This window comes from Lactuca serriola, chromosome 6, assembly GCF_051521515.1.
Source record: "Lactuca serriola cultivar US96UC23 chromosome 6, Lser_US96UC23_V15, whole genome shotgun sequence".
NCBI classification, from domain to species: Eukaryota; Viridiplantae; Streptophyta; class Magnoliopsida; order Asterales; family Asteraceae; genus Lactuca; species Lactuca serriola.
In genome coordinates, this window is record NC_136413.1 from 154,723,357 (window position 1) to 154,740,505 (window position 17,149).

General features: G+C 32.3%; 1 protein-coding gene across 1 annotated transcript; it reads right to left on the minus strand.

Moving 5' to 3' along the window:
- Window positions 1–227: 227 nt before the first annotated feature.
- Window positions 228–2,219, minus strand: LOC145057124 (cytochrome P450 monooxygenase 76AD131-like). The gene is made up of 2 exons (XM_079004901.1): window positions 1,139–2,219; window positions 228–1,042 (listed from the first exon to the last, which is right to left on the minus strand). The coding sequence occupies exons 1-2, from the start codon at window positions 2,090–2,092 to the stop codon at window positions 422–424; spliced, it is 1,575 nt and encodes a 524-aa protein (XP_078861027.1). The 5' UTR covers window positions 2,093–2,219; the 3' UTR covers window positions 228–421.
- Window positions 2,220–17,149: the final 14,930 nt, after the last annotated feature.

The following is a 17,149-nucleotide window of genomic DNA, read 5'->3' on the forward strand; positions in this document are numbered from 1 at the left end:
TATTTATGATTACTTGAATCATCAATCTCAATAAACGAGTACATCACCTACTATCTCCCTTTTAACACATACAAGTAATGATGTATACACTTGCCCTCATATGGGTGGCGATTGGTTAACACAAGTCATTATTGTCGGCTAATTATGACTACATATTGTTGGCCAAATCTTTTACCAAAATGTAAAGATAAACTTATATTGTTTGTCAAATTAAGGGTCCAATGATATGTTAAATTACCCACTAATAAGCAATAATGCCTATTTCTTTAATATTATTTCAATTTGAGTGACCAGGGACAATAATTATCAAGCATCATCGATCTCCCCTCTAATCCCAAGGGACTATACAATAAAGTTTTTAAGAGTTAAGATCTTAATTAAGTCCACTTAGAATATCTTATTTATTTACAAATATATTATATCATAAGTAGAGGCTTTCATCCGATAGCCTTTGAGAGGGTATAGCAACAAGGGGTTTCCTTTTCTTCGTCACAAATCCAAACTCATCAGAAAGATCAAACTCTTCATCGTCTTCCGGCAACTTCCACTCAAATGAATGCAATAACGATGCCAAAATATACATCAACATCTTCTCCCCCAACGGAATTCCCGGGCATATTCTTCTCCCTGATCCAAATGGTAAAAACTTCAAATTGTTTCCATTGTAATCCCATTTTCCCTTCAAGAATCTCTCAGGTTCAAACTCAAATGGATTCACCCAGTTCTTAGGGTCATGATGAATCGCCCAAACATTAATATAGACGATACTACCCTTTGGAATAAGGTACCCACCCACATTGCAAGTTTCATCTGGGCTTCTTTGGATTAGGAGAGGAAGCGGTGGGTGTACCCTCATTGTCTCCTTCACGACTGCATCTAAATATGATAGTTTTGGAAGAAGATGTTCTTCGACAATGTTCATGCCGAAAACCTCTGTTAACTCTTCTTGAATCTTTGTCTTTACCCCTGGATTATGCAAAATTTCAGTCATCACCCATTCCACCATGGTCGATGTTGTGTCAGTTGCTGCAGTCAAGATATCCTGTTTTGAAAAAAAAAAACAATTTTACTATGAATATTTGTTCTTAAATAGTTACAAAAAAAATAATAATAATAAGTGTATATAAACACGACGTACAAATAGAAGGCCCTTTATTTGATCCATGTTAAGTGAGGTTGGAGAATCTTTTTGATCTTTAATCTCCAACAAGATTTGCAGAAAATCTTTCCTTCCAATTTCCTCAAGTTCTCCCTCCATTTTAGCTTTGATTCTTGCTTCCACAATCGTGTCAAAAATCCGATCAAGATGAACCTTTAGCTTCTCCATTTCTCTCTTCCTTCCCTGTAGATCGAACCATGACAACATCGGGATAAAATCAGATACATTTGGTGCTCCAAGAAGCTCGATTATCTTGAACTCAACTTCTCGGAATCCATGTAAGACACCACCGGGATCATTCTCTTTACCGGACTTACTCCGACCCCATAACATGCTTGTCACAACTTCAAGTTCTGTATCGAAAGCAACTTCATTAACATCAACCTTCGTCCCAATCTTGGCGTAAACATTTCTAACTGTCTTTCTCACTTCTTCTGTTCGAAAAACCTGACATGAATCAAGATTTGCGTTGCTCAAAACTTGGCTCACCAAAAGCTTACGCATAGTACGCCAGTGAGTGTTGTTGTTGGACCATGCTATATCCAGTGCACCGTAGGTGATGGTTAGGGCGGTGACCGGAGGACTCCGGTTAGCAAAGGTCTGGTCAAGATCACGAGCCACGACTTTTGCGAGGTCTACGGAGTTCACCACTACATGGAACTTTCTTCCGAGCCACAGGCTGAATATGGGGCCATAACGGTGGCTCATGTCGGTGAATCTTTGGTGTAAATTGGAGGTGAGAAAGGGGAGGTAGCCTACCACCGGTAAGCCGGAGGGACCTGGTGGCAAGGGAAGTGTGGTGTTTCTGTTGTAGGATGACGTCAGTTTGTGCCATAGAAGTAGTATTATCGGAACGGAAACTGTGAGAATATTCCGGGAAAGGTTGTCTCTTTCGTTGTCGACCTCCCACCACCATAACCAGTAGTTAATCATTGTGTTATAAATGAATTGAAATTATCTCTGGTATCTTATATGGACCTTATGAAGCTTGTTATATATATGGCAATAAATAAATAGTGGATTTTTGACCACCGGTATGAGGTGTCCCTAAAGTATACGACACTAATAAGGTGGCAGCAAGTCCAAATCAACTGGACTGAATTGTAGTTTTAATACACGTTACGTGAAGATGAGAATTTTCTTTCTTTGTTTAACGGTAGATGCATGAAACAAACAAAAATGGGAGAATCTATCTACAATAGATATGGGGATGTTTTTATCTTTTCAAAAATGGGAGAATCTATCTACAATAGATATGGGGATGTTTTTATCTTTTCACGTGAAAATACATTGATTTTTTTTATTGATAGAGAGCCCAAATTTTTTATTAATTTGAATTTTATATTCCTTTTTTTTCATTCAAGAACAAGAAGTTTGACCCCCTTCTAATTTTTCATTTTTTTCTTATATTTATTTGGATTTTGGGGTAAAATGTAAATATATGCTATAGAAAGTTTATCTTTGGCAAGTTATAATTAGTTATTTTTTTAAAGTTTTTGGATACTCATGAGTGATAAGAGGAAAAAAAAAATAGTTTATAAGTTAATATTTTAAAAAAATATATATTCAAAATAATGCTTTAACCAACTTATTATTAAATTCTCTTAAATATACCATATATTAATTATAAAAAAACTTAATATTCTAAATATATTTTTATGTCATTTTACATATTTCATATAGTTTTATCGGACGTTATTTTTACCAGACAGTGACAGTTTATCGGTTAAAAACTAGTTTTTTACTAGTCTATGGGTCATCTCAAGTAGTTTATTAGTTTATAAAATATGATAGGCTATTTTATGGTCTCACTTAATTAACACTAATTAAAATGCAATGAGCACAAAGAATAAGTTAGCTTAAGACTATTCAAAGGTTTTATATTATTGTTATAGTTTTTTTTTTTTTTTTTTTGCCTTATATTTAACCTATCAAAATGTTTAAATATAAATTTAAAATCCACAAAATGGTCATTACTATTTAGTTTGATTTATAGGATAGTGACATTCTTTTAATGATAAAAGCACGCTTATGTGTAGGTGACAATTTCAATTTGATGTGGTATTTGACAATAAAGGTACATGAATTGAACTCTCGCAATTCTAAAGGCTCCATTGAAAAGTTCTGTCTATTTCTTTTGTTTGAGGTTCTAAACAACATAAAATACGTATTTTATTCGACACAAAGTTGAGTTTTAATAGACTTTGGCTTACAAATATACTTTGTCATCTTAATGATTTAATCTATTAACGCTACATACTTTTCTTTTGGTTTTTCTCACCATCTTAACACTTTCTTTATACTAACACCATTTCTTTTTGCAAAGTATTATATCATTAGGACCTCTATTTAACAACCAAGTATTTTGGTGTTTTTTGCTTGTGAGCACGTGTGTTTGTTTGTGTGTGTGTGTGTATATATATATATATATATATATATATATATATATATATATATATATATATATATATATATATATAAAGTTGGATCGGGTGAGGACACAAAAATAAATGAAGACTGTGAAGACAAATTTTGGCCGCTTGTTGATGAAAATTGATGGTTGAGATATAGTTACACTATAAGAAATACAGTCTTTATCGGCGACACCACACTAGTACAGAAAACATTTAATAGTGCGGTGAAAACGATTAATTAGTGCGGTTATTGAACCGCCTCAAAAGATATAGCATCAAAAAACGCCTCATTTAATGATGCGGTTTAAAAAACCGCACCTAAAAATCATAGCAACCGCATCAAAAAAAACAAATAGTTATACCCATTTAATTCGCACCATAAAAAATACACCACACCATTAAATCAAATAAGTGCACCAATGAAAGCAATGTTGTGGTTTTGAACTAAATGTGTCGATAATTGCAATAAAAGCAATTTAATGCTATCTTTCCAATTTCTTCACCTCTTTTCGTTTTAAGATATCAAAAAGCTAAACAAGTTCATACTGTTGGGGGTTGGAAAACTCTTCTATTAAACACTAAAATAGAATTACAATAGGAGGAGCAACTCTCACACTCAACTATTACAAAAAACCAACCCTCTCACTAACACTCTCACTCTAAGTGTTATACTATCTATTTCTCTGTGTTTGGGATGCTTACAACTAAAGAATGAAGCCTCTATTTATAGTCTTGGCAGCCACCATTGTAGTTGCCTTCATTAATTGTGTTCATCATAGGGTTGGAAGACTTTGCCACCCTAGGTCTCATTTTGTCAATAAAGGTGGCTACTGTAGCTTTGGAGGCTGGAACACAACAAATCTCCCCCTCCAGTCTCCATCCAACAATCCTCATCCCAACTATGTTAGCACATAGTCTGTGTTTCTCGTGTCACCACCTTTGTCAACATGTCTGCAGGATTGTTATTGGTGTTGATCTTTAACAACTTTAATTCTCGTCCCTCAATTGCTTCTCTAAGCTAGTGATAACGTATATCAATATGTTTTGTGCGGGAATGGTACATCAAGTTCTTACTCAGGTCCATAGCACTCTGACTATTGCAATGAATGATGTACTCTTCTTGTGGAAAGCCTAATTCTTGAAGAAACCATTTCATCCATATAAGCTCCTTCCCAGCTTCAACGGCAGCAATATACTTGGCTTCTGTTGTTGAAAGTGCGGCACACTTCTGTAGCTTGGATTGCCACGAGATAGCTCCCCCTGCCAAAGTAAAAATGTAACTTGATGTAGATTTCCTACTATCAAGATCTCCGGCCATATCGGCATCTGTATAACCTTCCACTATTGGCTTTGCTCCCCCGTAGCATAAACATAGTTTTGAACTACCCTTCAGGTATCGAAGTATCCATTTGACTGCTTCCCAATGTTGTTTTCCCGGATTAGCTAGATATCTACTCACAACACCGACATCATGAGCAATATCTGGTCTTGTACACACCATTGCATACATAAGACTTCCTACGGCTGAGGAATAGGGTACAACCTTCATCTCTTCTTTTTCTTTCTCAGAAGATGGATAATTTTTTTTTACTCAACTTGAAGTGGTTAGCCAAGGGCGTACCAACGGGCTTGGCATTTTCCATGTTGAACCTTTTGATCACACGTTCAACATACTCTTCCTGTGATAAGAACAATTTTCTTGATTTTCTATCACGGATAATTTTCATGCACAATATCTGTTGTGCTTGGCCTAAGTCTTTCATATCAAAGAACTCAGACAAATCCTTCTTCAAGTTGTTGATCATCGTTGCATCTTGGCCCACTATCAACATATCATCCACGTAGAGCAAAAGGATAACAAATTTTCCATCTGGAAACTTCTTCAGATAGACAAAATGGTCTGCAATAGTTCTCTTGTACTCATGATTCATCATAAATGAATCAAACTTCTTGTACCACTGCCTTGGGGCTTGCTTAAGAGCATAAAGGCTCTTCCTTAATTTACAGACGACGTGCTCTTTCTTTGGGACTTTAAAGCCATCAGGCTGCTCCATGTATATTTCTTCATCCAAATCACCATGGAGAAAGGTTGTTTTCACATCCATCTGCTCAAGTTCAAGATCTAGACTGGCAACTAATCCGAGTACAACTCGAATAGACATCATCTTCACAACCGGCGAAAAAATATCATCAAAGTCGATTCCTTCTTTTTGTTGGAAACCTTTGACAACGAGTCTTGCCTTATACTTCATAGTATTTCCCTTTCCGTCTTTCTTCAACTTGAAAACCCACTTGTTTTTCAAGGCTTTCTTTCCTTTGGGGAGTTTCACCAACTCATATGTTTGATTCTTCTGCAAAGAAGTCATTTCTTCTTCCATAGGCTTCTGCCAATTTGCTTTATCAATATGAGATTGAGCTTCTTGAAAGCTCTCTGGCTCCCCCTCACTAGTAAGAAGGATATAGTTTGAAGTCGGATATCTTCTTGATGGAGCACGGACCCGTTCGGATCGACGAAATTGAGTTCCTTCATTTGCAACTTCTGGCAGTGGATCTGAATTATCCAGGGGTGGAAGCTCCCCCTGCTCAACACTTTCTTGATCTACATCATCGAATTCGTCATCCTCTTCTTCAGTGGAAACATCATCTTTATTTTCAGATATTATATCTGAAAATTTGGAGCTTTGTTGCTTGTTAACCGGTGCCTTGAAATCATAATACTGGTTTTCATAGAAAACCACATCTCTACTTCAAATAACCTTATTTAGTTCTGGGTCCCATAGCCTGTACCCGAACTCTTCATCTCCATATCCAATAAAGATGCATGGAGTGGATTTGAGGTCCAACTTCTTCCGCAATTCACTTGATACATGTGCAAATGCCTTGCACCCAAATACTCTCAAGTGAGAATATGATATGTCTTTACCCGTCCATATCTTCTCCGGAACTTCAAAATTTAATGGAGTGGAAGGTGACCTATTTATTAGATAGCAAGCTGTCAATACAGCTTCACACCAAAATGGCTTTGGGAGTTTAGTCATGTTGAGCATGCATCAAACTTTCTCAACAATAGTGTGATTCATCCGTTCTGCTACACCATTGTGTTGTGGGGTTCGTGGGACGGTCTTTTCATGTCTGATACCATGTTCCGTGCAGTATTTAGAGAACTCATGAGAATAGTACTCGCCTCCATTATCTGATCGGAGACATTTTAGCTTCTTGCTTGTTTGTCTTTCCACCATTGCATGAAAAGCTTTGAAGCGGTCCAATACTTGGTCCTTTGTCCTCAAACAGTATGCCCATACCTTTCGTGATGCATCGTCAATGAATGTCACAAAATACCGGCTTCCACCAAGAGATTCTACTTCAATGGGTCCACATACGTCGGAGTGGACAAGGCTCAACAACTCAGAGCAGTTCTTTCTTGTGGAGCTAAAGGAAACTCTATGTTGTTTCCCAAATAGGCAGTATTCACAGGGATCCAGGGCAACGTCTTTTGCCATTGAAATGGACTCCTTCTTTGCAAGAGTCGTCAATCTCTTTTCGCTCATGTGGCCTAGTCTTCTATCCCACAAGTTTGGTGATGTCTCTTCGTTAACAACATTGAGACATGGTTGAAGCATCTTTGCATGGCTTTTATAAAGAGTACCATCAAGTTGTCCCCTTGCAACAACCATAACACCTTTTAACAACTTCCAAGTGCCATTTTTGAATTGATTATCATATCCTTGGACGTCAAGAGCTCCAACTGAGATAAGATTCATTCTTAGCTCTGGGACATGCCGAACATCTTTCAACACCAATGTACATCCAACATTGGTCTTTAAATGCACATCACCAATACCAGCAATGCTTGAGAAACTGGTGTTTCCCATCTTCACGGTACCATGGTCTCCGGGTTTATAAGTAGTGAATAAATCCTAGTTTGGAGTCGAATGATATGATGCAGCGCTATCAATCACCCACTCATCATCATGAGTTCCAACATGTAGGCATGCTTCCTCCTCGTATGTAACAAGGGCAACGTCTTGTGTTATGGTGACCATGGTTTCACCATTCTCCCTGCTTGGATTCTGACTTGTCTCGGGCTGCTCTCGTAAGAACCTACGGCAATCACTCCTTTTGTGGCCATAATAATTATAATGATTGCAATAACCTTCGAACCATGTATTTGAAGATTTACCTCGCTCTCGCGATTTCCCTCGATCTCGTGATTTCCCACGATCTTGGGATCTTCCTCTTCTTTGATTATGTCTGCCTCTACCTCTACCTCGACCTCGGCCTCCGATTCTGCCCCCGCCTTTTTCTTTATTTTCTGACACGAGGGAAAAATATTGGTCTGTACCAGCTTCTCTCCTTCTGGCTTCCTCGTTCATTAGGGCGTCTGTGACCATCTCCATTGACACTTTGCCACCAGGGGCAGAGTTCCTGAGAGTCACAACAAGCGTCTCCCAATTATCTGGTAGAGAACTCAAGAGCAATATGGCTTGTTCCTCGTCTTTGAGAACCCAATCAGCAGCACCGAGCTGGTTTACGAGATCCTGGAACTGACTCGTATGCTCGATTATGGACATACCACTTCGTAACTTGTGGTTTACAAGGCGCCTCATCAGCAAGGTCTTGTTGCGTGCCGTCTTTGAATGATACATATTCTCGAGCTTCTCCCAAAGTTTGTACGCGTCTGTCTCTTGAGAGACATGGTGAAAAACACTGTGGTCGATTGTTTATTCTCGTCCAAACTTCGTCTGTCTTCGTGTCGGGTTTGACGCCTTGCTTTTCTATAGGCTCTGCTAAATCTTTCAGATTAAGCAAATCTTCCATCCTTGGCTTCTACATGTTGTAATTTGTGGGCGTAAGTCGAACCATCGTAATCGTACTTGTAGATTCCATCGAAAATAATTGCAAATTTATTTTACAAATATTTCGAGGAAAAATTAGATAAAACCGAGCTCTCGGTTGGATTCGGAAGCGTCAAAAATGGCGGGGTAGAATTTTTCGGGGTCAAAATATACTTTCTTGAAAAGTTATGTGCTAATTTGTAACTTTTCGGAACTATAGGGGCTAAACCGTAATTTTCGAAACTTATAGGGGCCAATTTGAAATATTTCTGCCAACCAGGGACTTTTCTGAAACTTGTCAGAACTCCAGGGACCAAAACAGAGGTTTTCAGAAGAATAGGGACCAAACTGCAGTTTTTCAGATACAAAGGGACCTTTCTGCAATTTTCTGGAACTTCAGGGGCTAAAACGCAACTTTTATGAACTTCTGGTCAATGATGACATCGGCGCTGACGTCACTGATGACGTCACTCGTCTTCTCCGGCGAAACCTCTCCGACGACTGGTTTTTCCGGCGATATTTCCGGCAACTTTGACCAATCTTTGACCGGCATTTTGGAGGTCTTCCCGTGGTCAAAAAATCACGAAAAATATATTTTCCGAATCCTTGAAACAAGCCCTTTCCAACGGTGTACTCAAAAATGGATTTTGAGACAAAAAAATTTTGACGAAAAAACAGAGAAATTCGTAAAGAATTCCCTGGACACCAAACGGGGCTCTGATATCAGTTGTTGGGGATTGGAAAACTCTTCTATTAAACACTAAAACAGAATTACAATAGGAGGAGCAACTCTCACACTCAACTATTACAAAAAACCAACCCTCTCACTAAGATTCTCACTGTAAGTGTTCTACTATCTGTTTCTCTGTGTTTGGGATGCTTACAACTGAAGAATGAAGCCTCTATTTATAGTCTTGGCAGCCACCATTGTAGTTGCCTTCATTAACTGTGTTCATCATAGGGTTGGAAGACTTTGCCACCCTAGGTCTCATAGCGGCGACATATGTCACCGCTATTGGTGTCGCCGCTAAAGGGCCATGACATGGATTCGCAATTTCAAGTTCTGGTAAACTAGAACCGTCCGATTGTGTTTCTAATCCAACAGCTAGGGTACTCGTGGAATGCACAAAAGCAATATCGGCGAATCTAGTTGCCGCTAAAGATCGAATAAATGACGCGGAAATAATTTCCTCCGAAGTGTCGCCGCTATTGATAGAAGTCATCACTAAAGCCTCACACGTCGTCGGTAAAGGTGTCGCCACTAAAGGTCAACACAGATAACCCAAAAAAATCGACGCCTTTTCCTTTTCTCTTCTGTTGACCCCATTGCTGCTCTGTTTTTTTTTTCTCTGCATATCATACGTCGATTCACAAGTTCCCTTGTTAGGCAAAACCGAGATTAAGAAATTCCTGCCACATAGAAGAAGATACCGGCGAGTGAGTCTATTTTCCAGTGAGGACCAATTTTTCCAGCGACTTTGAGTAATTCCCGAAAACTGAGAGGTATTTCCAGGTTAGTTTCCTTACCCTTTTCTCTTTTAACATTGATTTTAAGCTTATTTTAGTGGTTAATTGCAAAAAATTGTCAATTTCAGTATTTGATTTAGATCTCGGCCACCACCCGCGACTACCGTCACCACTGTACTGTTTTCGTTGATTCACCCCACTGCAGGTTGTATTTACTTCTATTTATTATGAAATTTGAGTTTAATTGCAATATATGTGTAGTTGTATAAATTATGTGAAAATTCGAATATGTGCGTATATTTCATATATGTATGTGAATCTATGTAAATTTGGTGTATATATAGTCAATGTATGTGTGTTTAGTATAAATGTGGTATATAAATGTGAAATATATGTATTTGGAATAAGTAGGATCTTATTATCTATATATATATATATATATATATATATATATATATATATATATATACATATATATATATATATATATGTGAAACTATGTGTATTTGGTACAAGTAGGATGTTATTATGTATGTATGTGAATGTATGTGTGTTTGGTGTATATGTGGTATATGAATGTGAAATTTGTGTATTTGGTATAAGTAGGATCTTATTATCTATATAATTGAAAGTATGTGTATTTGGTATAAGTAGAATGTTATTATATATGTATGTGAATGTATGTGTATTTGGTGTATATGTGGTCTATGTATGTGAAAATACGTGTATTTGATGCTCATATGATTTATGTGAAAGTATGTGGTTCTAGTATAAAATGATGCTATAATTGGAAAAAAAAAAAAACAAAAATAATATGTTATAAAATTGTTTAAAATACAATGTTATAATTGGAATATATATATATATATATATATATATATATATATATATATATATATATATATAATGGAGAAAAGCTAATCGATAAACATATACCAAATTACTAATTTTGATTTATTTAATATAAATATTTTTTTATCGATATACCAAATTATTAATTTTGATTTATTTAATTTTTTTATTCAATAAAACCTAATCGTTAAACATATTAAAAGAAACAAACAATTTTTTTTCAATAATTATGTGTATGTTTTTACATCTACTATAAATAAAACAAACATGTGGAAAAAATTCGTTAGATCTTTGACCTTTTTATTTAATACTTACAACTTTTGTCTATATAAATTACCAGTAATTGTAATTATAACTATTTAAAAAAATGCATAACTAAAAAAATTTAATTTTTTTTTTTAAAATGTAATATCTACTTTTCTGAGTCACATGTGTATTTTTAAAACAAAAGTTAGAAATTGTTACATTTTCATTTAATTTTTTAATTTTTTTAAATTAATTACTTGTAATATATATATATATATATATATATATATATATATATATATATATATATATATATATATATATATATATATATATATATATATATATATATATATATAAAAGCTGGATAGGGTGAGAACTCAAAAACAAATGAGTATTATGAACACAGATTTTGGCTGCTTGTTGATGAAAATTTGATGGTTGAGATTTAGTTAACTAGCCAAAATTAAATAAATTTTAAAAGCCAAAGGTTTATTTTGTAATTGTTTCACAAGAAAAGGAGCTCAAATTTTAAGTTTTGAGGGTAAAAATGTAAATGTCAAAACCGAACATGCAACAATTTGGTTAGGAGACACCGAAAACATGCGCCCAAGAGTAACTTCAACCATACTATTAAAAAAACATTAAATTGGTATATTTTTAATATTAAAATATTTTTCTACTCCAACCACACATTAAAAATTTACATAAAAAACATATTTTAATATTATAATATAAACTATAACAATTAATAAAATTGTAATAGTTATAAAAACTAACTAAAATAGTATTAAACAATTCAAAAAAATGTTTTGGTGTGATGAATAATATTACACCAAATATAGATGTCTCTATTCAATCACATAATTTTTGTGTTGAGTTTAGTGGTTCATTGAAATATATTTTCACACCAAAACACTAGTTGTTTGTATCCATTGGAGTTAGTCTAATCATGTCACCATGTGGTTTAGTGAACGCTGTGAAAGTTGTTAATAATTCTCTACATAATGAGCACAATTATGAAAATTTGAAAATAAAAATATCTTTTTATTTTTTTTATAAAGAAACACTCAAAACAAAATAATAAAAATTTAAATGATACATCTACTCAATATATTAGTTACTTTGTAAAAAGATATTTTCAAAAATAAGTTTTTGAAGTATTTATTTTTTAATTTTAAAAAATATTAGTTTTTAAAAAAAAATATTGAACATAATATGATCCAAAATATGATGATTTAAAACATCTATAATTTAAAAAAAAAAAAAAAACTTTTGATTCAACTTGTTTTTGATTTTTAAATTGTTATGATCCAAAAATATTTAGATTCAAATATTTTATAATTCTTATTTATATATTTTATAATTCAAAATGTATAATTATCTGTAATTTTAACAAAAACTATATTTAATTGAATATATTATTGATCCAAAACAATATGATTAAAATTACTATGATTCAAATTAATTTGATTTAAAATTTTATAATCCAAAAATAATATGATTCAAAAAAAATATAAATGGAAAATATTATGATACTTAATATTCTTTTTAGGGAAAACTGCAATAAAGTCCTTACATATTGGCCTCATAATCGATTTAGTCCTTATGTATTTTTTTTTATTCAATTAAGTCCCAAATACCGGTAATCGTATTCAATTTAACCCTTTGACCCGGTCAACAGGTCATCCAACTTTCAAAAATTACATTTTTGGCCCAGATTTCAAATTTTATTATAAATTTGGTCCAAAATTTACACTTTTGGCCCAGATTTTAATTTTTTTTTTACAAATTTCGTCCAAAATTTACCCTTTTTGCTCAAATTTTAGAATTTTATTATGAATTCATCCTAACTTTAGTTTTTTTTACAACTTTTTTTCTCAAAAATTTGTTTCTAATATGTTTTTTCTTTATAAACTCATATTTATACAAAAAAAGATATTTTCACATAAAAATCCTATTTTTTCTACATAAAAACTTTTTTTAAAAGGTTTTTTGTATATAAAATATCTAGTTATAAAAATAGGTTTGGACTATTTGTGTGATATCTCTTAAAAAATCAATTAAGAAACTAAAAGCAACCCTAAATTATAAAAAAAGGTTTGGATTATTTGTTCTTTAATCACAATTATATGAAAGTTTAAACTAGTTACATTATATATGAAAGTTTAAAATGTATATAATATAATAATATTATATTTTATTCGTAAGAATTTTTTTAAGAAAAAAATTAAAATCATAACTTCGATATATTTTTTTATAACTTTTTAATAAATATATTATCTAAATAAAACATATTCATTCATGGCACGTGTCCGATCTAGGTTTTGATTTTTTATTGTCAACCAACCTTTTCTTATTTGGATTATTTATAATCTTGTATTTCCTTTATTATTTAATGTATGTTATATGAAATATCCGTCGCAATTTATTATCGATAAACATGTTTTTAGGGGAGTGAGAAATGACCAAAAATACAATAGCAACATAAATATATAAAATATTATAACTATCAATAACACAATATAATACTTTAACTAAAGTTCTAAAGAATTTACACATAAGTTTGGTTAAAAAAAATTACTCAAAGACCTGAAAAATGCTTGAGTTGAGCTTCACTAGGAATTTTTTTAACCAAACTCATGTGTAAATTCTCTAGAACTTTAGTTAAAGTATTCTATTGTGTTATTGATAGTTATAATATTTTATATATTTATTGTTTGCTATTGTATTTTTGGTCATTTCTCACTCCCCTAAAAACATATTTATCGATAATAAATTGCAACCGATATTCCACATTTAAAAAGAAAGGAAATACAAGATTATAAATAATCCAAGTAAGAAGAGGTTGATTGGCAATAAAAATCACAACCTAGATCGGACACGTGTCATGAATGGATATGTTTTATTTAGATAATATATTTATTAAAAAGTTATAAAAAATATATCAAAGTTATGATTTTAACTTTTTTCCTAAAAAAATTCTTACGAATAAAATATAATATTATTATATTATATATATTAAACTTTCATATATAATGTAACTCGTTTAAACTTTCATATAAATGTGATTAAAGAACAAATAATCCAAACTTGTTTTTATAATTTATGGTTACTTTTAATTTCTTAATTGATTTTTTAATAGATATCACACAAATAATCCAAAGTTATTTTTATAACTAGATATTTTATATACAAAAAACATTTTAAAAAAAGTTTTTATATAGAAAAAATAAGATTTTTATGTGAAAATATGTTTTTTCTTGTATAAATATGAGTTTATAAAAAAAAACATATTAGAAACAATTTTTTGAGAAAAAAAGTTGTAAAAAAAACTAAAGCTAGGATGAATTCATAATAAAATTTTAAAATTTGGGCAAAAAGGGTATATTTTGGACCAAATTTGTAAAATAATTTAAAATCTGGGCCAAAAGTGTAAATTTTGGACCAACTTTGTAATAAAATTTGAAATTTGGGCCAGAAATGTAATTTTTGAAAGTTGGATGACCTGTTGACCGGGTCTAAGGGTTAAATTGAATACGATTACCAGTATTTGGGACTTAATTGAATAAAAAAATATATATAAGGACTAAATCGATTATGAGGTCAATATGTAGGGACTTTATTGCAGGTTTTCCTTCTTTTTATTTAAAATTTTATAATTGTTAAGCATTAAAAAATCAAACCGATATTTAGTTTAAGTAAACAAAAGATAATAATAATAATAAGTATAAAAAATCAAAAAATAAAAACAAAAACAAAGAAAAACACTAGTATCTTCATATATGTAGTAAAGTTATTAAAAAAATAAAAAAAAATGAAAATAATAAAAAAAGTTAAAAGTGATATATATATATATATATATATATATATATATATATATATATATATATATAATACTTTTTTTTAATTAAAAGAAACAAAAAACGAAATAAACGAAAATAAATAATAAAACACACTTAAACAATGTTCCATTGACGTTAGCCGCACGTGATTAAAATTTCGAGTCCGTATTAATTATCACGGACGTGGGTCGCAGGTGAATGCACCATGCCCAAGTATTTTGGGTTTGATGTTTGTGTCTTTGAAGAAATGGATAATGGAAAATTGTCTTCACGGTCGTTACCAATTTTTTAGTCATAATTGGAACCGGGCTATATATATATATATATATATATATATATATATATATATATATATATATATATATATATATATATATATATATATATATATATATATTCGTTCTCTCTATCATCTTGAAGCTAGATCCGGACCGCTGCCGGTACCACCGTAACGCCGCCAGAACTACCGGATCGGATCCTCTTCGCTTCTTCTATGTTTACTTGTTTGTCATCTCCCTTCATCTCCAGTTTTTGGAAACCACCTCTTCCGCCTCTACACTTACGAACACCTTACTATCGTCGGATTCTGCTTGCTCACCACCTCCTACCATTGACTTGTTACCAGATCTTGTTACAACAGCCAACGGATCACGTTTAGCAACTATCAGATCTCGATTCGCCGGATAACACTATTCTCGCTTCCTCCTTTACCTAACACCACAGACTCCGGCTCTTCCTCCTTATCGCCATCGGGGTTGCTGCATCATTTCCTCTCTCTCTCTCTCTCTCTCTCTCTCTCTCTCTCTCTCTCTCTCTCTCTCTCTCTCTCTCTCTCTCTCTCTCTCTCTCTCTCTCTCTCTCTCTCTCTCTCTCTCTCTCTCTCTCTCTCTCAAACGATGGTTCTATATGGTGTGTTTTTTGATAAATCACTTTCTAAGATGTAATAATAACAAGTTTATGCTTTTTTGCTAAGTTGACATCAGTTTTGTTGTAAAATCTCATATGCATTCATGTGGGTGCTTCATAATTTTATTGAAATAAAAAACTAATTTCTGGCATAGTTTTTCAAATTTTGGGTTTTTTGTTTTTGATTTGATTTTGTTTATGATTCATGAATTATTAGCAATTCAATTCTTCTTCGGTTTTGGAATTTGGGTGATAGGCAAATTTGAACTTACTATGTATGCATCCCAACCATTCCATCAAATGCCTTAACTAAAAATTTTATATGTGAGTAAAACATTATTACTGGGTCTGATTAAAAAAAATCTACATGTATTTTTGTTTCGAATTTGTATTTATTATAACCGGCAAGAAGCATGATTTTTTTTTCTTTTTCTTTTTGGTAGGTTTGTGTTTAACTCCAATCCAATTCTTATCCCTTGTTGTAAGAATAACCTATTATTCTTATTCTTATATGGAAATATATGGTTTTCGAATGTTTAATTTTTTTTTATTTATTAAGCATTTTAATATTTCATCGTAATGTTACAACAAAACATTAACGGAAGAGGTGTTTTTTGATGTTTTTTGGGTTGAATTTGTTTTTTTGATATATTGAATAAAGAAATACATTTCTTTTTTATAGTTTAGACTAAGCAAGAAGGCTTGTGCTCAACTAAAAGTTTCAAAAAAATAAAATGTAACTGTATAAAAAAAACGTAAAGCTACAATAAGGTGATAATAATTTATATCTCCATGATATCCACCAAAACTAGCATAGGGTGATAGGGTATGTGCATCCATAGCATATAATCTATCGCCATGTTAGGAATAAACAAATGGCAAAACAATTTTTTGACAAAAAAACGGTTACAAGATGGCAAATAGACACTACAAGAAAAGAAAACATAGTTTGCATTACATTGGGTAGAAAATTCGCACTTAAACAAAGAAAAAAACCCAAATTGATGACATAAATATAAATACAACTGACAATTTATACACACAAACACAAAGTTATTTATTATTATTATTATTACTATTATTTATTTATTTATTTATTTATTTATTTATTTATTTAAGACTATCAAATTAGCGTACTCCATCTAAAACACACGTCAAGGAAAAAAACAATGAAACACAATTCAGTAATGAACGAATCCGTTTACAAATATATAAAAATCACAGGTGTTCAAATAGACGAGAATAACTAATGGATCAATAACACGAAAACAAGTATTGTCCACATAAATCATATGTGATTACATAGATATAATCATGTGTGATTAATTACACGAAACTAACTATTTAACTGAAAACGTTAAAATGAAAATTGCACTAATAAATCATATATGATTTAATACATATAATCACATATGATTCATATAG

Excerpts from the sequence above, each read along its gene's own strand:
- LOC145057124 (XM_079004901.1), bottom strand. The coding sequence starts at position 2,092 with ATGATTAACTACTGGTTATGGTGGTGGGAGGTCGACAACGAAAGAGAC. Across the intron at positions 1,043-1,138 it reads AAATAAAGGGCCTTCTATTT|GATATCTTGACTGCAGCAAC; the intron begins GTACGTCGTGTT and ends TTTTCAAAACAG.